Here is a 21053-nt window from a genome sequence, read left to right as displayed (position 1 = left end):
AAGGCCGCCGTAAATAAACAGGAATCAACAGTCTCGGCTCGCGTGAGCAAGGGATGGTCGAGACTCTGACAAGTCATGGAGAATCGGACCAGGGGCTGTCAAATGAGACGCTGTCATCCGAACTCCGGATTTCACATGTCCACTGTTCTTTGCGCGCGTGTCTCTTGTCACTTGTCAAAGAGAGTTTGACATTTGCCACAACTTCGTGATTCCCCACAACGGCGCAGGGGTATTGGAGGGTACGAGGCAGTCGAGACACTCATAGACTGAGTATTGGTCTCTTGATGAACTTGAGCTGAACTCAGGTTTCGACAAGTTTTTCTGAAAGCTTGCGCATCTCGCTTAATGGTTTCGAATGTTGAATTAATTGAACAATGCTTCTACGGGCCTTCTGGACTTAACCGCCGTTAGCCGTCGGTGGAGTCACCAGGACAAGGTTCCCACGTGTCGCAACAGGGCTGCATCGGTTCCCCCGATTGTCTCCATTCTTCCGTACCGATGCCGGGTCAGTGACATCTCCCGTACCGTATCTGTATCCACCTCCAAGAGCGGCTCATCTACCGGCCTTCGGTACCCATATCGCCAGGGTCGTGGATCCCGGATCCTCCAACCCATTGCTCCATCGTCAACCCGGACCGGAAGTGAGCAGCGATGTGGTCTGTTCGTTCTCCCCAGCTGTCCATCATGACTTGACAGAAACCGCATTTGCTTCTTATCATATCTTGTCGGTGTTGTAGCAGACTCAGGTCCGGTTTCCAGCCATCCCACTTGCGACACCCATGAAACTTGTGAAGGTGCTGCCAGAGGTGGTCTTTGCGTGTAAACTTGCGCTCTGAAACAGGGCGTTCGGCACAGGTGTCAAATTCGTGAGCTTGAATGTGCTCGTCGCTGGGTGAGTTCTCACCACAGAAAAGGCATTGTGGGCCATCTTCACTCATGCGCCAGACTAAGAATGATTGATCTGGCGTGACAGGCAACGCGCAAATCCATGAGTCGAGACCTGGGAGATGAATTGACCGTTCATGACGAACCCAATCGTACTTTTTCTTGAAGCTTTGCCCACAAAATGTACATTGAAACGCGACGAACTTCTTTGTTCGTGACCTCGAGGATGCAGTCCTAGATATGGAGGGCCCTTCTACCACTGAACTACTACCAGAGCGAGAGAAGAATGCCGCATCTCTTGAGCGATACGAGTAACAAGAAGATGCTGAGTTGGACGACGCCTCTTGTAGATTAGAAAGCCAGAGAGAGTCATTGCTCGCAGACGTTCCTGGCCCATCAGATACAGCCGCGTCGCTATCCAGCGAACTATGTCCACTTGACTGAGCAGCCAAGGCGTTTTGAATCGCCGTCGCTGAAGCTGGCTCCTCATCGGGCGGAGAATTCTTCCAACGATCCAAGGGTGACATGTTTTTACGGAGGTAATGCGGCATGGGGGATCCTGGTGCAAATCCTTGACGACCCCGGCCAGGCGATGCAGAGTAAGTCGAGGAGAGTCGATGGCGTCGTCTTGTGTTGGCAAACCAATTGACTACTTGACTCCTGCTCAATCCTGACTGTTGAGAAAGACTAGCTTTCTCTTCCTCCGATGGGTAGGGATGGTCGAGATTGGAAAGGTACCAATTTCGCAGCACCCTCGTCTTTCGCACTGACCGAGTGTTCGCTCTTTTGCCCGACAGTGCTGCCATTGAAAGGGCCTGCGATGATTGGCCTTCATCAACGGTCGCAGGTACTCCTAGGATGCTGTGCTCGCTGACTCCATGGAGGCGACCGATGACAGGCTCCGACGTCTCGAATTCTGAGGGTTTCCTCTTCTTCTGCCCTGCCAGACTGCATTCGCGGAACAAGGCGACACAGCTCGAACAACTCTTGGTAGGGTTCGGGTTTGCTACCGTAGTTTGCAAGATTAGGCATTGCAAGCGAGTTCGACGGCAGTTGGTGCATGGCACAGGAGGACGGGATGCTCCATTCTTGACAAAAAATTCATCAATTGAGGTCGTGGGCGTTTTGATAGGATCAGTGGAAGCTGGCAACGGCGCTGGCATACCCCAATTCGTTGCTGGTTGATTGAGAAAAGAAAAGTCCTGGTTGAGACCATCTGCGGGGGTCTCGGAGGCTGCTTTGGCCTGCTGAAAATCGGCATTCCAATCAATCTGAAAATCCGGGATTTCGGTGTTTTGGATGTTGAACGCTTCTTGAGGGTTGATCGTCTGTAGCATGGTATCGATATTCGCTCCCTCAGCAAGCGGATTTGACGGACTCCGTGATTGAGGGACTGGATCGTCAATCTGGTCGTAAGGCAGCGTCAACGCAGCATCTTCGCCGCCAGTGAAGAGGATTTCATCCAGTGAAAAGTCCATAATGAAACTTTGATGAGGGCAGCAGCCTCTCAGCGACTTCAAAGGGCGGATGAGGAGGCATGTGAAGAAGATGTTGGAGTGGAGTATTGGATTGAGAGAAGTTGCGATAACGTCACGCGTAGCGTTCGCTTGAAGCGATGTCGGGCTTAGTCACAGCCGGGATGCAAGTGACAGCGCGCACCGCCTGTTCTGTTCTGTTTGGGATATCCTTGACGACATTCTTTGGTGTTTTACTGCAGGCCATCATCTGTTGTTTATCCTCGAAGATTGAAGAGATCTGCCTTTATCGCACCAATGCGCACTATTGGCAAGTTGAATGTGCTGTGGAAGGAAAAACAGGTAGGTACTTAGAGGGCGCTGCGCTATCGTGAATTTGACAGTGAGTCCGCTGAACCTGCCCTTACTCGTATTTACAGTACCTACCTACTTATCTTGAGGGTTTCTAGATAGAAGTCATATAATGGATCGTGGGGAAATTACTTAGAGTTCTTTCTTTTTTACTGTGATAAATACTTTAACGTCCTCTCAATGCAGTTGCTGATTACAGGGTGGCTGTCAGTGGTTCTGGAACATTAAACGTGCTGCAACCAAACCCCAACTGCCTATCCCTTACAGAGCTCATTGTTCTAGACTACCTAAGGTTGATAAAACCATGTTCACAAACTCTGTCCGATACAATTGGCCTCAACCGAAATGCGGAGCGACACAGGAAGTGTCTTTACAGACCTGCTGAATGCGTACAGCGACGGTCCAGACGCCGTATAGAATCGCCTGTTTCTGCATGATCTTACGAGCTAACCTCAGCTAGCCTACGTTAGAACAACGGCTAAACATACGCCCGACAACGATCGGTCTACCTGTACTTGTGCGATAACTCAACTTCATCACATATTCATGAACCATCAAGGACGATTAATAAGAACAATTTTTATAGATATTCTCGGAAGCCTTGCGAAAGATGTCAATAATTTGAGGGTGAGAGACCTGACATTACGAATTGGAACTGAAGTATGATAATGCCCATTGTGTGGGGTTGGTGGTCACCAGAAGGCGCATCATCAATGTCAACTTGGGCGCATTCTCTTGCAAACTGCGTATAAAAATGTTGCAAAATTCCTTCTCAAGACGTATAGAACATCCCAACAATATCACATCCCTTTCGCTCATCTCTCCATCGAATCTTGTTCTGACTTCCCCGCCCAATTCTCCGCATCAAACCTTTTTCATCCCAGTTGGAGAAACCCAGCAACTACAAGCATCATGACCAGTCGTCGACATGTCCACTTCAACTCCAAAGCCAAATCATGGACTTCACCTGAGCCCGCCTCCACAGAAGTCATTGATCGGTTCCACCAGAGCCTTCCCAGTTATGAGCCAACACCTCTTGTTAGTCTGGATGGCCTGGCTCAAGAGATTGGGGTCGGAGCTGTCCATGTCAAAGACGAGACGAACCGCTTCGGCCTTCCGGCGTTCAAGATCTTGGGTGCTTCTTGGGGCGCATTTCGCTCTATAACCGAGGAATTTGGGTTGCCTCTTGACTCGGATATTGATACTGTCCGAGAAGCGGCAAAGTCTCACCAATTGACCTTGTACGCGGCGACAGAAGGGAACCATGGACGTGCGGTGGCTCGCATGGGTGCTATCTTCGATGTTCCAGCTGAGATTCACGTACCAGCATCGATGCACCCCTCGACAGTCAAGCTCATTGAGTCTGAGGGCGCCAAAGTTGTCATGTCAAAGGGTAGATATGAGGATGCGATGCTTGAGGCCGAGTCTGCGGCCAAGCATGAGAAGGGGATCATGGTTCAGGACCATGCATTCGGTGACTATCAGACCGTTCCACAGGCAAGTAATACTTCTCTAACCATGAATAGCTTTAATCCTAATGTTTTGCCATAGTGGATTGTCGATGGCTACGGTACCATGATGCGAGAGGTTGACAAGCAGCTCGGTTCTGCCAAAGCTGACTTGGTCATCGCTCCTGTCGGAGTCGGATCATTCGCTCAATCTGTTGTCTCTCACTTCAAGAGACAGGGTACATCCACCTCCACGTTGACAGTTGAGCCTGATACTGCGGCGTGTTTGTGGAAGAGTCTGGAGAAGGGCGAATTCACAGAGATCCCAACGACCGGCACCATCATGGCTGGTCTCAATTGCGGAGCTCCTTCAACAATCGCATGGGACCTCTTGAAAAATGGCGTGGATGCAAGCTTGACCGTGTCAGACCACGAAGCTCACCAGTCCACCTTGTATCTGCAATCTCAAGGCATCAACGCTGGGCCCTGCGGAGGCTCGACTCTCGCTGCACTAAGACGGCTTACACAGGATGACAAGAAGGCCCTTGGGCTCAATGACAAGTCCACTGTCGTGATCTTTTGCACAGAGCGAAACAGAGACTACGATGTACCCCACGACGTTTCTGGCAATGACCCAGTGGCACTCACCCAAACTCTTGTCCAGATCAACTCAGCCAGTCCCGACTTGGGTTCTGTTCCCGGACCTGGTGAGACAGCCATCGCTCGCTATGTCGCTGCATGGCTCGAGCATAGGGATCTGGAAACGCACTGGGTAGAGTACACAAAGGGTCGCCCCTCTGTTGTTGGTGTTGTTCGCGGCTCCGGCGGCGGGAAAAGCGTCATGTTCAACGGACACCTCGACACAGTCACTATCATGGGCTACGACGATGATCCATTGAGCGGCAAGATTGTAGACGGGCGTCTCTATGGCCGAGGATCCGCTGACATGAAGGGAGGCGTCGCAGCAGGCATGATCGCGCTTGCCAATACTAAGAAGCTTGGCCTTCGTGGTGATGTGATCTTCACTGGTGTTGCCGACGAGGAGAGCTTGAGTAAGGGAACAGAAGACATCCTTCGCGCTGGATGGAGAGCAGATGCCGCTGTTGTATCGGAGTCAACGAACCTCGAGATCAATCACGCGCACAAAGGGTACTGTCACATTGAGATCAAGGTCTATGGACTGGCTGCACATGGTTCACGGGCTGATCTGGGCATCGACGCCATTGTCAATGCCGGCCATTTCCTCGTTGAGTTCGGAAAATACGCTAAGAAGTTGCAAGGAGGTCACGGAGACGAGACCTTGGGAACAGGCACTGCACACGCATCCGTTATTGACGGCGGCGAGGAGGCATCGTCGTATCCCGCACAGTGTACCATCATCGCAGAGCGCCGAACAATCCCTGGAGAGACCAATGAAGTTGTTCAGAAAGAGTTCGACAACATTATCGCCAAGGTAGCAAAGGAAGTCACCGACTTCAAGGCAGAAGCCAATATCTTCTTCAGCCGCCCGCCCCAGTTCACAGCGGCGGACCACCCTTTCACCAAGCTCGTCTCCGGCATTGTAGGCAGTGTCACTGGCAAAGACGCGGTTACCGCCGGTGCCCCGTTCTGGACCGATTGCGCTTTGTTGGCTGAGAAAGGGATAGTGCCTCTGCTCTGGGGACCAAAGGGAGAGGGATTTCACGGGAAGGAGGAGTTTGTTCACATCGAGTCAATTGAACAAGTAGCTGAGGGACTGACCAGTATCGCAACTGAGTTCTGTAAGTAGGTAGATAGACAATGCCTTGTAAACTAAGTGTAATTGAGGAATAGATCTCTAGTTCTCATCTCATTTGACACAGTCAGTTTTTCGTCCGAGCACCCTATGACGCAGACCAGGCTATAGGAAGAACAGATAGATGTCCTAAGCACCCAATAAGCCACTGTGAAGCTAAGTTTTGTCTCTGCCTGTGGAACCATGGCCCTGACACTGGAACAGGTCGTTCGCATCGATGAACGAACCTCTACTGGCACCGAGCCCAGTATGTATATAATGTTTCCCGTCTTATTCTTCCGTCTACCTTTTCTGTCAGACTTTCAGCTTCACTAGGACTCGACAAGTCATCTCAGCCTCTACCTTTCTTCAAGTGACCCATCCCCCCTAGCAATCCACCCTCGACGACGCTACCAGTACGTCTCATGACCACGTCCCTTAAAATGGAAACTCAGACACTCCCGCCCTACCTAGTCAGTACTTTGGAGCTGTATAAGAAGGACACAGACTCCGTCGCCGGTTGGCTCGCGTCAAAGGCAAAGTACTATGGCTATAAGTCACAGACGGCTGAGCCCAACAATAAGGACAACCAGAAGAAACCTTCCGGCCGCCTAAAGGGAAAGGCTCGTAAGGAGGCAAAGAGCCAGGCCACTGGAACTAAGGATGGGACCGATAAAAAGTATATTGTCGCCTTAAGGGATTATGTCCCTATGGCTAATTTTATCGTTGCACATCGACAGCCTACCATCCAGGTACCGCCGACGTTCTTTGACACCATTGGCCGAGTCATCTACGGGAGATCTTCGTTTCGATCTCAAATGGTGAAGCATGGAATTGAGGTTGATGAACATGCCAACCAAAAGCATCTTCACTTCGTCCATGTGATGGAAACTGTCCGAGATACTTTACGTCCCAACATGAAAGCAGTCAAAAAGCAAAAGCCAGCTGAGCCAAGCAAGGTTATCGAAGGATTCAACCTACTCGCGTTGGATGACCCATCGCGTGAGTTCTTGGACGCACCAGACATCGAGCGCCCCCAACAGATAAAGGAAGACACTGCCACATATCAGGCAGAAGAACAGGACTGCCTCGATGATGCTCTGCTTACCTGGAGACTTCTGATCAACGACGCTGAGACAATCCGAAACCATATCGCATGGGTTTGGAAAGGCTACCGTGATGGCAAGTTTGACCTCACAGTTGCTGGAGTAATCACGGATACTGGAATACATATGGTAGAGCGTCTTGTGGGCCAGTCTTTCAAACTTTTCGACAAATACGGCGGTTGTATCCGAGTTGGGAGGATGCATTTTACCATGCAAGCTGCTCTAAATGGGTACTCGCAGCAGCAAATTGATGAGTGCTGGAGTGGCAAGCATGTCGATTCTCAGCTAACGGAACTATTCAATTCCACGTTCTCCCATGTACTCGCCATCCTTGAGCCGCTTAAAACGATGTTCCCGCGTCCAACAGAAAGCATCTTTGACACTCATGAGATGATGCGCAGTCTAAAGACTCGCTGCGGTGTGCCAGGGAACAAAGCTGCTACTCTGGACCTCTCAGTTGACCAGTTGATGGCAGCACGATTTTGGAACGAGGCCCTGGTGTTTGCCAAGCATCGCAGAGAGTGTGGAGTCATGGATAAGTTCTCAACGTTTGTATTTCTAGCAAGCGAGGATCATGTGTTTTCGTTCGAACTGGCGTTTGCTTACCAAGTTCACCTTGATGTGTTTCATATCATGCGGGAAGACCTAGCACGAGGCTCATCGGAGTTTTGCAAGCATGCGAAGGACATGCGAGACCAACTCCAGGCTTTCGTTGCCAGTCTATCACTACCAGGCTCGCCCCCTGGTCCCCCAAACCTTGATGAGAGCGTTGGTCGACTTATCCAGTATTTTGACAAGATTTTGTCATACTGTGACCCCCAAGAGGAACGTGCCGAGCCAGAAAAAGGAACCCGCCACCAATGCAAAGAAGGTACATTCGAAATCTTCAATATCTTGCCAACGTTTTCTGGTCTTTATTTATTCTGTGCCAGAGTTTACTTGGCTGATATGGCACTGCGGCTTGTCAAGGATGCTGGCGTAATGACAATTATGGCTCACTTGTACAACGCCATGCAACAGCTGAAGATGCTTGAGGGACCGTGGATAGACATGGATTCATTTCAAAATTGCTTTAAGGAGCAGGATCTATTTTTCGCAAGCAAGCCGGAGAAACGAGAGGACTTTGCCACACGCCTCCTAATCCAGCTTGGCTTTAAACCATCAGCTTTGAAATATCTTCGCATGGGACGCAATCAAAGGGAACCACAAAAGTTTTTCAAATCCTTTACCGCTGAACTTCAGGGTGTAGCTCCGGTGTCGATGATATTCGCCGACATAGTTCACAAACGTCTCGTCCCCAACCTATCAGAGGATGATTTGGCCTACATTCTATCTGCCAATCTTTACAAGGAAACTATCGCTGGCGAAGATGTCCATACCCTCGTCCCTCTTGACGAAAAAGAAAGGAAACTAGTCAAGAAACGGTTTATGAAGACCAAGTCTAAAGACCGTCAGCAGGCAACGCAGCCCTCCCCTGACGAACAGCTGAGGCAATTCGCCTTAGCCCTGACCGGAGAGTCGAGGGAGCTAGCATTTCCCTTCCTGGCAATGCACAATCTATGCGTTTCGCTGTTCAACGATATCAGCGATCGATGCGCTTCAACCCTAGATTCCCTAGACTTGAGGGTTGATCCTCTTGGGCCGACAGTCGATGTCATGCTTAACATTATCTCGCTAGCCAGCTGTACGAATGAGGTTGACGCACTTCGTGAGGCAAGTGAAATCATTCAGGAGCATACCAAAAATAGCCCAGCGATTATAACTGAGAAGATTGCAAATGTTGGCGCTTTTGGTTCGATACCGATACCAAACTTCGAGGTGTACAAGATCCCTCAGACAATGTTTGTGAATGTCAGCGCTGACCCAGAGCCTGAGGAGGATGAGGAGTTTGCAATTCCTTTTGAAGAAAGCGATTCATGCTCCGAAGAAATGGGAGAAACAAATGAGATCCTGCAGGGGTATTTGCCTGATCCCCATGGCTCATGTCATGGGAAGGCTGGTGAGGGCAGCCAGAGCTCTGTGATTCAGTAACTTGTTGAGTAAATCTTGTCATGGCAAACTGTTGGCTAAGTCCTAGCTTGTGGGATGCGGAATGGGAACAGGGAGTTATGTTGTGGTATATTGATTCATGACACAGGAGATGACGGACGAAGACACTCATCTTGATTTAGCCAAGCTCACTTTTGGGAGGCATGGCGAACATATGTCGAGATCCAGGATGAAAAAGGAGCTTTATCTATAGACTATGCTAGATACAGACATGAGAATTTGGCGAACTCTACTGCCTTTGATGTTATTAGTGAATCAAATGTATACAACCATGATCGTGAATTTCTTACCCTTTTTAGGCAATTCAGAAACTTTATCAAAATGTTCAAGTAGTATTTAAAGGTATGTATGTTTGCTTGAAGTGATGACAGGCATTGAAAACGTAGGAGGCACGTGTGTTACATTGTGATTTGAGCTGAAATGTACTGAGTAAGCTCGAGCCTTTGTGCATGATGACGGCTGAAACATTACCTGACCAGGGTTGTGATTGTCACTGTAATCCTTGCAGCTGACCCGTCTCGAAGCGATGGCACTCCGAGGCCAACGCAACGCAACGCAACGCAACGCAACGTCGTGATACGCTGTCAGATTCCACAGATTACAGACGAGATTGTCGAGTAACGATGCACAATGAGAAAACAACGACTTGAAGAATGATTGTCTGCTTGTAACATGTTTGTTTATCGTGCGGGGGAACTGTTTCAATTAACGTTAGATGTAACCAGCCGAACCAAGTAGGTAAGAAAGCGTCCGGTTACGGAAAGAAGAGAGATTAGAGAGGTTCGAGGTTGGTTACACTTCAAGCCAAGCAAGCAAAAAAAGGGTCGGGTGCGAATAGCTTCAACGTAGCACTTGGAGTAGCAGCCGTTATCGAAACTGGCAGCAATTGGTGATAAATGGCCGGATTGCAGCCGCAGGTTGTTGCATTCATGTTCCACAGAGAGCTAATCTCACTCACTAGACTATCAGGCTATCTCCCTATCGGAAGGTGATTGAGTGGCCACCCTCTTCTGAACGGGGCCGTAGATCATGCCTTGAGCCTGTCAGGTGGCTGGCCCTATCGCCTATCAGTGTACGGCTATCTCGACCCCGCGATAAGTAGCGGGCATGGCCCCCAGCATTGTGCATTTGCTGGTAGTCTAGGGGTACCATTCTATGGCACTGTAAAGTGTAAGGTAGGGGTTGGTAGGGCAGGCCGCAGGGTGTAACGTCGCACTGATGCGTCCGTCCGTCCTTCGTCTCATCTCTTCTCCTCCCCCCTCCCTCAATAATCTGCCCGCCCAGGCCCTTCGACCAGTGAGTGGGAGCGTTTGGGTGTTTATTTTGGTACAATCGCCGAATCTTACGGTCGCGTGCCACTCCTTCTCCAGTTCGTACCCATTATCGCAGGCACCTAAGGCTCCACTGCCACGCCAGAGCCACGGTCCCGTCGCTTTCTTATGTACTTACTTTCTTTCTTTATTATCACCATCTCCACCCCCGCCTTTTCAACGGGTTTAATAAATCAGCCAAAGCATCCACATCCATTTCCTTTTTTACAACGGTTCAACGGCTACTCCAATTGAGCTTCACCATCAACCACCTCAATCATGGCCGACGAACAACCAACCGCTACCTCAAAGGGCGGCATCTCAACTGAGGCTGACTACCATGATCACACCGATGTTGATCTCCCCCGCGGATGGAAGTATCGACGATTCAGCCTCTTTGGAAAGACTCTCCCCTGGTATGCCTCGCCGCGCATTCAGCTTGGCATGGTCGCCTTTGTCTGTTTCATGTGTCCTGGCATGTTCAATGCCCTCGGAGGTCTCGGTGGCGGTGGTAAAACTGATCCCACGTTGGCTGACAACATGGTGAGCATTTCTATGTATTTCCCCAAGTGACGCGTGCTGACTGGGGTAGAACACCGCTCTCTACGCCACCTTTGCAGTCTTTGGCTTCTTCGGCGGTACTTTTGTCAACAAACTCGGTGTTAAACTATGTCTCGCTTTCGGTGGTGTCGGCTATGGTATCTACGCCATCAGTCTTCTTGTCTCGGTTCACAAGCATGTTCCTGGCTTCAACATCTTTGCCGGTGTTTGGCTTGGTCTCTGTGCCGCTTTGCTATGGACCGCGCAAGGTACCATCATGATCTCGTATCCTCATGAGAACAAGAAGGGGAAATATTTCGCTTGGTTCTGGGGTATTTTCAACATGGGTGCTGTTATTGGCAGCCTGGTAAGTTTCTTGTCCACATACTCAATACAAGTGCTCATTCGACTCGCAGATTCCCCTCGGCGAAAACATCAACATCAAGGAGAACAAGACCGTCAGTGATGGAACTTACATTGGCTTCATTGTTCTCATGTTCTTCGGTGCTATCCTTGCTCTCACCCTTTGCAACGCTAACGACATCATCCGCAAAGATGGCACTCGCGTCATCCTCATGAAGAACCCAACATGGCAGAGCGAGCTTTGGGGTCTCTGGGAGACACTTCGTTTCGAGCCTTTCGTCCTTCTTCTTTTCCCCATGTTCTTCTCATCCAATTGGTTCTACGTCTACCAACAGAACTCTGTCAACGGTGCCTATTTCAACACCAGAACCAAGGCTCTCAATGGTCTGCTTTACTGGTTGGCTCAAATTCTCGCTGCTGCCCTCTGGGGCTGGCTTCTCGATTTGGAGCAGTTCCGCCGTACCACCCGTGCCAAGGCTGCTTGGGCTGCTCTATTTGTCTTGACATTTGCTATCTGGGGCGGTGGCTATGCCTTCGAGAAGACCTACACTCGTGAGACTGTTTCTCCTGATTCAGGATTCGTGCCAGGCGACTGGACAGACTCTGGATACGCTGGACCCATGTTTCTGTACATTTTCTACGGTTTCTACGATGCTGCTTGGCAGGCTACTGTCTACTGGTAAGTCTCCTCAGTTGTAGCTTTAACTTTACCTTGCTAACCTTTCTAGGTTTATGGGCGCTTTGTCCAACTCTGGTCGACGATCTGCCAACTACGTCGGCTTCTATAAGGGTATTCAGTCCGTCGGCGCCGCAGTCGTCAACAACCTTGATGCACGCAAGATCTCCTACCGATCTGAGTTCATCAGCAACTGGACTCTTCTCTCCATTTCTCTCGTCGTTGCTGCTCCCGTCATCCTCCTCAAGATTCGTGACCACGTGAGCACTGAGGACGATCTCAAGGGCACTGATGAGACATTGGCCGATGTTTTGCCTGCTGGTCATCTCGAAAAGCAACCTGAGCGAGGTAGTGTTTAAATTTTAGGAGAATGATTTAATGGGCATGAAGGGGGATATGGAGAAATTGTGAAATACTATTGCTATGGAGCCATGATTCCAGGGTAGACTACCTAGCTAGGGATATCTCAGTAATGAATGAACTGACGTACTATCATAATGACGAATCAACTGATAACGATACCTGTCATACTGTGCTTACTACGTGTCTGGCCTGGTGCAATAAAGGCTTGGCGAGATGTACCAAAGTCAAATTATCGGATAGATTGAGCGTTAGTTGGATTATGGAATCTTTGTTGTTGTGTAGACTTCATAGACATTCTAAAATGTTGGACCAGTTCGAGATCAAGTAGGAATTGAATTTCATTGTGTGTTCAATCTTGTTGCTAGTCCATAGTCCCGGGAGTCCAGGTTCAAACAAAATCAACATGCCCAAAAAACTTGGTGATATGAAAGCTCGCTTTGTCGGGCGAACTCCAGCCCCCAAGCTCCTGATCCGGAAAGATCTTCGGATTTGTCACAGTCCTGAAGAAATTCATCCTCCACTTTGTTCCCTTTGCACATCCCGGATCGACGTTAAACAAACCCAGTGGAATCTTGACCTTACTAACCCACGTTCCTGCACGTCTGTTCAATTTTGTCTCCGCCTCAAAACCATCGGCCTCCGGATCCGCGATGAAGAAGTGATCGAATGGAGCTCCCTCCTCACGGTCTTTGGTTGGGTTGTAGACGAAAGCTTGGTACGTCACGTTGTTGGGATTGATTTCATACTCGAGATATGTTTGCGGATCCTTAGTCCCTTTGTAGATGAAAGCCTCGACGACTTCGTACGCCCATATGTCATCGTTTGTACCTTGCGAAGAGTTGAAATAGAAGCTCTTTTCGTCAAGGGCCGTGAAGGTCAGAGAGAGAGCAGTCGAGGTGTAGCAGAGGTCGATTTGCGTACGGGGAAAGGGATCCTGATCGGGTACGGACTTTGAAAATGCGATTCTGTTTGATCTAGGACATGATGGAACGCTGACAGGAGGAACGTGAGCTGCAGCAAGGCTCCCGATAGCTAGGAAGACAAAGGAATGCATTTTGAGGCTGTAGACGTAAGATACGAGATGAAGAAGATTGTAATCAATATTATGTATGCACTTCAAGGTTTCAGTATTACTACCTACTTATTTAACTAATGGTCTACACAGACTCGGACCCCAAAATACGAGGGGAGGAGCAATGAGCATCTCGTCGATCTTGGCGCGAAGGAAGGTGCTGAGGTCTTACAAGCATAATACGATGCCGAAGTGATTGGGTAGCATCGCAGCAACAAAGGAAACATGATCTGCAACGTAGCAGAAATTGGTGGTGCGAGGGGAGGGGACGTCAAGTGACTTTGATAAGCTTGGGGCGGGGAAGAGGGCAGGCAAATGGATGGGATGGATGGATGGATGGATCATGGATGAGATCCCTGCTATCAGCTTGCTAGTGGCGTCTCTAAGAATAACCTCGGGCGAGGGTGAGTCAGACTACTGTGGTACGACGATAATATGTTGACGGGTGATGAGAGAAGAGATTCTTTTGATTTTATCTCTTCCGAGAGGATTCCAAATGGGGACCGATGCGCATGGCTTGATTCTTGGGGCTGAGTTGATCCAGGTAAAAATATTGACGCTCTCCGTGAATGGCTGACTTCAAGCCTGTTTGAAGAAGTGCAAAGACGATATCACAACGAGAGGCTCAAATCAACTCTACGGTACCGAGTATTTCTCACGATGCGATGATTGACTTTCAACGGTTCGAAGCGCCACAAGAGCCTCATCCACGCGAAGCATTAGCCTTAAGGCTTAGCTCAAGATCACGGAGATTTCCGCGCAACGGACTTCAAGCCACCACAGACTTGACATTCTCCTATCTAATCGATCTACAATACGGCCAATATCAGAGTCATCCTTGATAGTGCTTCTGCCGTCCCTAAACTTTCACATACGACCACAGCCTTCGGAGAATACGGGATCCCGTCTGCTCTCCCATCGTCAAGCCGAGGAGCGGTGAATTAGTACTCGGGTCGGTGACGACCGGGGAATCCTCACTGTTGTATGTCTTTTTGCTTCTTTTCTCGTCACTTTTTGGCAGCCGTAGTACCATCCATGATTACTCGGATCGTCGCTGTTGTTGTTGGTTTGATGCTTTGTTAGGTAGCATTCTCATAGCCCTACGGCTTGGCGACCGTCAATTGGCTCGTCGAGCCCCATATTGGCTCGCTTATCGCTTATCTTATCTAATGCGACTTGAATCATGTCGGCAGTTCCCGTCGAACCAACAGTTCTCAACTTCATTTCACCGCCAACATCAAATGCTCCGGAAGAGGAATCACAAGACGAGAAGTGGCTGCTTAATTTGCAAGTGGGTAACACAATTGAATCGAAGTACTGAATTCGCAATCTAACGCTTTCTCCTCTCCTCAGGGCGCGTAAGATTAAATGCGACGAAGGCAAACCGACGTGTCAGCGATGCATTAGTGCGGGTCGCAAATGTCAAGGCCTGGGATATGGCCAGGCCTCATCCCCTCATCTTGCCCTGTACCGTCCCCAGAACCACGTCCTGGGCAATAATGTGAGGGCCGACTCACGAGCTATCGAGTTCTTCTGCAGGGTTGCGGCTCCTTCGTTATCAGGGCCTATCGACCCATACTTCTGGACCAATGTTGTCTTGCAATTCTGCGACCATGAACCAGCTGTCAGACATTCCATCATGACAATCAGTTCTCTCTTTGAGAATCTGCAGTCAAAGGACAATTCTTCTGCTGTCGCGACCCAGAGAAGCGTCTTTGCATTGAAGCATTACAATGCAGCTATTCGAGAACTCCAGACTCCACATAAGCCAGATATAATATTGGCATTACTGACTTGCCTCATGTTTGTCTGCATTGAGGTTTTGCAGTCTAATGGAGACGTGGCGATCAGACATTGCCACCATGGAATGAATCTGATCAATACCTCGAATCCACCGAAATGGGTGCTCCAGTATCTATTACCGATATTTCGGCGGATGAGTATCTTGCCATTTTACTTTGGCGATTCACAGCCCATGGGCTACTCTGAATCTCCAGCGATACCCGAATCCTTTTCTTCACATTTTCAGGCTCAAAATTCGATCGATGCTATCTACAACATGACTATACAACATTTCCGGCGGACAGCCGACTACCGTCTCGGCGATATGAGAAACGAGCCAGCTACACCAGATGTGCTTCTCGAACAATATGAAATTCATGACTTGTTGGAACAGTGGAAATCCTCATTCGAAAGGTTCGAAGATGAAACGCCCCAGGGCCTGACACATACATCGTTGACGTCGCGGATATGGCTCTTCCATGTGTACGAGGTCTGCATGATATTATCGCGCGTGCAGTTCGTCACCGACGAGACGGATTATGACGCTTTCATCCCTAATTTCACACGTATGATCGAGGGCGCTCGAGAGCTAGCTGGAATAAGGGCGAGGTCAACACCATCTGAATTTCATTTCGAGATGGGTTTCGCGCCATATCTCTTCTTCGCTGCTATCAAATGTCGCGTTTTGGAAATTCGTATAGAGGCACTTCGGCTGATGGGCGTTCTTTGTGCTGCGCAAGAGAGTCTCTGGAATAGTCATACACTCCTGGTCGTTGCTCAGCGAATAGTCGATCTAGAGCACGGCATATCAGGACAAGACGTCGATAGCTTTGTGACCCAGTATGGTGTATTACCGCCTGATGAAATGAGAGTCAGACACTTTGTCATCGGACCAGCTGAATCAGGATCCGATGGTCCAGTGGGGAGAGAGTTGACCTTTTACATGACGAAAAAGGATGGCGGTCTATATCTGAAACGGGAGAGGTTTCCTGGCAAGGGGCCGAATGAAGCTGCTGAAGGTGCACCTGGTGTTTTTGAAGTGGATCTCGAGATGGATAAACTGAGCTTGTCTGAGATAGCAACTTGGAGTAGCACGAAATCAGGCAGTGTTTAGATATCAAAGAAACACCTGGATTGTCCATTCATCTTTTTTGCCAGTCTATCTTCCTTTCATGAATCATTACCACGACTCAAAACCGCGCAACCCCTCAATTCAGCCCATGCGCCATTCTGTAGCAAAACCATTCGTTTTCTCCCTCAAAAAACCAAGACCAATTTGTCATCTATTGGAAATCGTTGGGCCAGCACTTCTCCTTGGGCCAAAGCTTAGCGTCGTGTGTTGACGCGTGGACCTCGAGCTGGAGCTTGTTGGTGTTGACAATCTCCTTGCGGCAGTTTTGACACTACATACATTAGCTAACATCTACTTGATGAGAAGAGTTGCATACGATTGAGGTCGGCTTGGGAGCCTTGACGGGGAGACCATTGGGCTTGACAGGAGCGCGGGTACCGGCAGCGTCGGCCCTCTTGTGCTCCTTGTTTCTCTGCGAAATGTCAGATGAGTTTCCAAGTCGCAGTTTATATCAGTGAAGGACATACGCGATCCTTCTTTGAGATAGGCATGGTGACGGTGATTGGGAGTCTTAGTGGTGAATTGAACGGTGAATGTAGAGTGAAAGTTCAGGGTCCTCGAGTGGAGAAAGAATATCGAGAAAAGAAAGAAAATGGGAAAAAACTCTCCATGAATTTGTGGAGATGGGCGGCCACAAAGAAAATCACTCCACTAAATCCCTTAGCCAGGTGACAATAGTGGTCTAGAGCGATCGATTTGGCAGTATCGGGACCCGCATGTGTTGTTCAATTACCTACAGACCTATCTTATCGTATATTTGTCGTGGGAACGATTACCTATCCTCAACTACCTATACCTACCTATCCTAAGATATCTAAGTTTGCCTCAACATTCCTACGGCCTTCGGTATCTAGTATCAAAGCATAGAAACGCAAAGGCGCTCCTATGCTTTTATTAAAAGAAACGATAGTCCTTGCTAAATAAGGTCGACTTTGCCTAGGTCAACGGTCATTGTCAAAAGTTATAGATATCATTCTTAACTAGGTACGGCACGATTCAAATGGAGTTCCCAACGTTTTGCACCCTAATTCCAAACTGATGATTCAATGGTCTACATTGAAATAACTAGGCCGTATGTCACTGTTCTCTCAGCACCTGCCTGCCAGTGCCGCCAATGGAGCCGATATCAGTCGACTGCCGGGGCTCATTCTCTGTTTCCTGGTCTACCTTCATCTGAGGACTCAGCTTCTTCTCTTCTCTCCTCTCCTCTCCTCTCCTCCTTCGTTCATCCAACATTCATTTCACTGATTTCAGATCCTCAGTGTTCTTTGCATTTTAAGGCTCGTGGCTGAGAGCTTAAATCAGCAGAACGAACCTAGATCCTCACGACGATGGATCTCTCCCCGGAACGCGATCATTTCCCCCTCCTGAAACTCCCTAATGAAGTGCTACGCATGATCATGGAGAAGTCTTCTGAGCGAGGGCCGAATGAAGTGGCCCTCCCTTATTACGACGATCTTCTTTCTTTGGCGCTGGTCTGTCCCAGGCTCAGCGCGGCCGCAACCGAGGTCCTTTATTCTTGTATATGCATTTACGCAGATGAATATCATGATGATGGCCTCAACGCCCGGCTTTCAACCTCCACACGGCTCGTGCGTCTGCATCGCACTTTGCGAGAGAATGTAGGACTTCGCCGCTTTTGCACTCGTTTCATATTGGTCCAAAGACGAAACCTGCTACAGGGCGGCCCTGTGGAATCCTTCAGCGTTCCCGTGGACTCCTCGGAGCCGCATCAACCCTCTACTCCCTGGCCAAGAACGGTTGCTTCGATCATCCTGGATTGTACAAATTGGCTTTACAACACTAGAGTCTTAGTCATATCTGGGTATGATGCACATGGCACATTTATCCCGGAGCTTGGCGAAATCACTTACCGTGTACTGTCCTGTGCAAGAATGAGCATGCCACGATTGGAATGCATCGATATCTTGAACGACATATCATACCATCGCGATGTTCTGACTCTATACGATATTCAACTGGCCTTGAGTGGCGGCTGCTCGGACCTCAAGCATTTGATGATTCGGCAGCGTGTGCGTCACTCCTCGCACCCACATGGAAGTAATGCTCTCGGGAGGGTAAGTATCCTTTTACCATACACCCATATGTACCGAGGCAGCTGGATACTGACTGACTGCAATTAGCTTCGCAATTCCAATCTACGTTCTGGATTCTCTCTTTCCACTCTCACTCTCGTTAACTCGTCCGATCATCCCGACTCGGTGAGAAACTTTGTGACATGGCTGAAAGGCCTCAAGCACTTTACTCTGCGATGGGACTTCACGTCTAGATTTGGAGGCAGAAGAGACCCCCAGTGGACTATAGCCTTGGTTGGAGATATCCTAAAACCTCACCGAGACTCGATCGAATCAATCAAACTCGGCATGATGTCTCAGCCTGGGCTGGGCGACTTTGACGCCTCCAACTTTCCCAATCTCGAGACATTGACTATGCATCACAGGGATATTAGAGGCATTGTCATCTCGACCTGCCCGCAGCTTCAAGCAGCGAGGTTGCATGACGTGATCATCACCACGGACAACATCGAGGAAGAAATGTTTTACAATGCTTGATGTCACTATGGCTAGGGAAATCCGCCCAGATCGATCTAGATACGATGAAACGGAGCGTATTCCGTCCAAAGTCTACGAAATGGGCAAATTCATACCTGAGTCTCTGTGCTTATTCACGAAAGGATATCATAAGACCTCATATGTATTGTTGAATAGTTGCTTCGTCCCCTTGTGAATCCTTTATCCGGTAATGTTATTTGACAGGGCTTGAGGTGCAGAGATAGTGAAAGGCGCAAGATGTTACACAGACTCCGTTGTTCAGTCTCGTTTCCAACTGTGAATGCGGGCTGTCATTCCCTGTGTCCTCAATCGTATGCACAGTGATTGACCAAAGCCAGCTTGAAGAATTCACCTGTCGAAAGGCATTTGCATCCACTCGCTCTGATAGAATTCCTCGCCTCCGAATACTCTCCTCTAGTTCTAGATCTCGCTTTTCTTTCCAATACTCCACAGTGAACGCAAAGCTAGTATGGTTTTATTTCCCATCTCTCCAGATCAATATTCCTTTGGCGTAAAGTCCACTGATAATTCCAACGCCCTTTTCAGCGTCCTTGACAGCAGTCGAGCTCGACGGGTATTCAGTGTCAACGTACAGGTGCTTCAGTCCTTCACTCTCGCTCCATTCAGAAACCCAAGAAATAGCCTGCAGATTACCACAGGACTCCTTTATAGTAGGGTCTGCACGTTCATATTCAAAAGGGTCGTTGCAAAAGCGACGTGACTGGGTGAACTTCGCCAGGGCAGGCATGTTGCCGTGTCCCGCAATCATGAGCTTTGCACCAGATCTGGAGAGGTTGTCTGGTAGGAAAGGAAGTTTGATCCTGGAGGTCTCTTTGAAAGTTGTGGCGTCTGAAGTGTTAAACATATAAATGGCTGCTCGTGAGGATGACGCCACCGCAACGGTTGAACTGTTGAGGATCTCGATACCGTTGGCGAAAGGAACCCAAGCAACAATCTTGGCATCTAAGTCTGAATCTTTGAGGCTGAAATGAACCACTGTTCCTGTTGGTGGGCCCAAGTATGTCTCCAGGTTGCTGAGTAGGAACGATTGCTTCTTAGTGATGTAGTGATCATTGGTCACGTAGAACTCATGTCCGTTGATAGAAGCGATTGAATTTGGCGCATTGATAAGAGGATGCTGAATGGTCTGGGTGTAACTAGCAGTCAATGATCCAATGTCGAGATTGAAGAGCTCAATACGTGATCCTGCGACGGCATGGCTCACGACGAAGAGATTTGAGGTCTCAAGATCAAACGCCATACCCAGGGTGTGAAAGTCAGATGCATGAGGAAATCCAGGTAGTTTGATCCTCTTGAGGGATTCAGCGTCGGGGCCATCGGTGATTGTGTAGTCATACGCCCAAAGCTCAGCATTGTTGGTGACATTTCCTGCAAAGACTCCCTGCACTTGTTAGTGGCAACGGCTGAGGATGGGGGGCTGAAACGAACCATGACGGTGTTGTGTCGCTCTCTTCCTGAATCACAGGCTAGAACTGCAAGATGATACTCCTCTATGAGTAAAACATCCTCGCAACTCCTTATCTGATCTTCAAATTTGACTTCATATTTCCCGATGTTGTTCACCTTGGTGATACGCGAGGGAGTATTTTGATAGAAGGTCTGAATCAGATTGATCCTCTCGTACACGAAAGAAGCAACCAGTCCAATGAGTAGGATCCCCTATATTCACTTAGCCATTGCCATTAATCATGAGTATCTTTGCACTCACGAAGAGCGATCTTGAAGACATAGCTTTCGGAGTTTGAGTGATGAAGAGAGGGGAAGTCGGAGTTTGAGAAGGATTGGGTTTTGGTGGAACCTCCGTCGCTTTGACCCCAAGCTTCCATGGCTTCCGATGCAACCTGGGTCGGTTCTGGGATTATCCCAATTCCGAATGTTTCACATGCGGGTTCTTTATTCGAGGACAATCAAGTGTCTACGCTATTTTGTTGGATCGACTTGTTTTTTTGTTGGCCGCTTACTTGCATGGCTGATCTCTGTGGAGTCGGACTTGGCGTGTAAGCATACGTGGAGTGATGGCTCCGCCTCGGAATAGCCGTTGATATTCTTATCATGAGTATTGGTTTTGGTGACTGGCTAGATACAGAATATCCTTTCGTATCAGCGACTGGTGGATTATGGCGGGCACTCAAAAGACTATTCCGCCGCCGTCAA

The 21053-nt window shown here is 49.0% G+C and overlaps 8 protein-coding genes across 8 annotated transcripts; 4 read left to right on the top strand and 4 right to left on the bottom strand.

The window, feature by feature from the left end:
- Positions 1-557: 557 nt before the first annotated feature.
- On the bottom strand, positions 558-2363 carry FSUBG_3675 (homeobox meis3-B; the record flags this gene model as incomplete). The annotated part of the gene is made up of 1 exon (XM_036681581.1): positions 558-2363. The coding sequence occupies one exon, from the start codon at positions 2361-2363 to the stop codon at positions 558-560; it is 1806 nt and encodes a 601-aa protein (XP_036540790.1).
- Positions 2364-3623: 1260 nt separating this feature from the next.
- On the top strand, positions 3624-9049 carry FSUBG_3674 (diaminopropionate ammonia-lyase; the record flags this gene model as incomplete). Its single annotated transcript, XM_036681580.1, has 5 exons — positions 3624-4199; positions 4263-5919; positions 5980-5999; positions 6138-6180; positions 6330-9049. 5 exons carry the CDS (start codon positions 3624-3626, stop codon positions 9047-9049), a joined length of 5016 nt encoding a protein of 1671 aa, XP_036540789.1.
- Positions 9050-10656: 1607 nt separating this feature from the next.
- Positions 10657-12315, top strand: FSUBG_3673 (DUF895 domain protein; the record flags this gene model as incomplete). The annotated part of the gene is made up of 4 exons (XM_036681579.1): positions 10657-10920; positions 10970-11284; positions 11334-11959; positions 12009-12315. The coding sequence occupies 4 exons, from the start codon at positions 10657-10659 to the stop codon at positions 12313-12315; spliced, it is 1512 nt and encodes a 503-aa protein (XP_036540788.1).
- A 392-nt stretch (positions 12316-12707) lies between these two features.
- FSUBG_3672 (carbohydrate-binding domain protein) lies at positions 12708-13373 on the bottom strand (the record flags this gene model as incomplete). The annotated part of the gene is made up of 1 exon (XM_036681578.1): positions 12708-13373. The coding sequence occupies one exon, from the start codon at positions 13371-13373 to the stop codon at positions 12708-12710; it is 666 nt and encodes a 221-aa protein (XP_036540787.1).
- A 1201-nt stretch (positions 13374-14574) lies between these two features.
- FSUBG_3671 (transcriptional regulatory) lies at positions 14575-16287 on the top strand (the record flags this gene model as incomplete). Its single annotated transcript, XM_036681577.1, has 2 exons — positions 14575-14705; positions 14745-16287. 2 exons carry the CDS (start codon positions 14575-14577, stop codon positions 16285-16287), a joined length of 1674 nt encoding a protein of 557 aa, XP_036540786.1.
- Positions 16288-16456: 169 nt separating this feature from the next.
- Positions 16457-16796, bottom strand: FSUBG_3670 (uncharacterized protein; the record flags this gene model as incomplete). The annotated part of the gene is made up of 3 exons (XM_036681576.1): positions 16457-16576; positions 16622-16717; positions 16773-16796. The coding sequence occupies 3 exons, from the start codon at positions 16794-16796 to the stop codon at positions 16457-16459; spliced, it is 240 nt and encodes a 79-aa protein (XP_036540785.1).
- Positions 16797-17636: 840 nt separating this feature from the next.
- On the top strand, positions 17637-18878 carry FSUBG_3669 (uncharacterized protein; the record flags this gene model as incomplete). Its single annotated transcript, XM_036681574.1, has 2 exons — positions 17637-18383; positions 18450-18878. The coding sequence occupies 2 exons, from the start codon at positions 17637-17639 to the stop codon at positions 18876-18878; spliced, it is 1176 nt and encodes a 391-aa protein (XP_036540784.1).
- Positions 18879-19353: 475 nt separating this feature from the next.
- Positions 19354-20628, bottom strand: FSUBG_3668 (serum paraoxonase lactonase 3; the record flags this gene model as incomplete). The annotated part of the gene is made up of 3 exons (XM_036681573.1): positions 19354-20280; positions 20328-20558; positions 20608-20628. The coding sequence occupies 3 exons, from the start codon at positions 20626-20628 to the stop codon at positions 19354-19356; spliced, it is 1179 nt and encodes a 392-aa protein (XP_036540783.1).
- Between the last annotated feature and the right edge of the window lie 425 nt (positions 20629-21053).

This window comes from Fusarium subglutinans, assembly GCF_013396075.1.
Source record: "Fusarium subglutinans strain NRRL 66333 chromosome Unknown NRRL66333_c0000031, whole genome shotgun sequence".
Classification (NCBI taxonomy): domain Eukaryota; kingdom Fungi; phylum Ascomycota; class Sordariomycetes; order Hypocreales; family Nectriaceae; genus Fusarium; species Fusarium subglutinans.
Note: the sequence above shows the minus strand (reverse complement) of the source record. Positions and strands in the feature narration are given on the sequence as shown.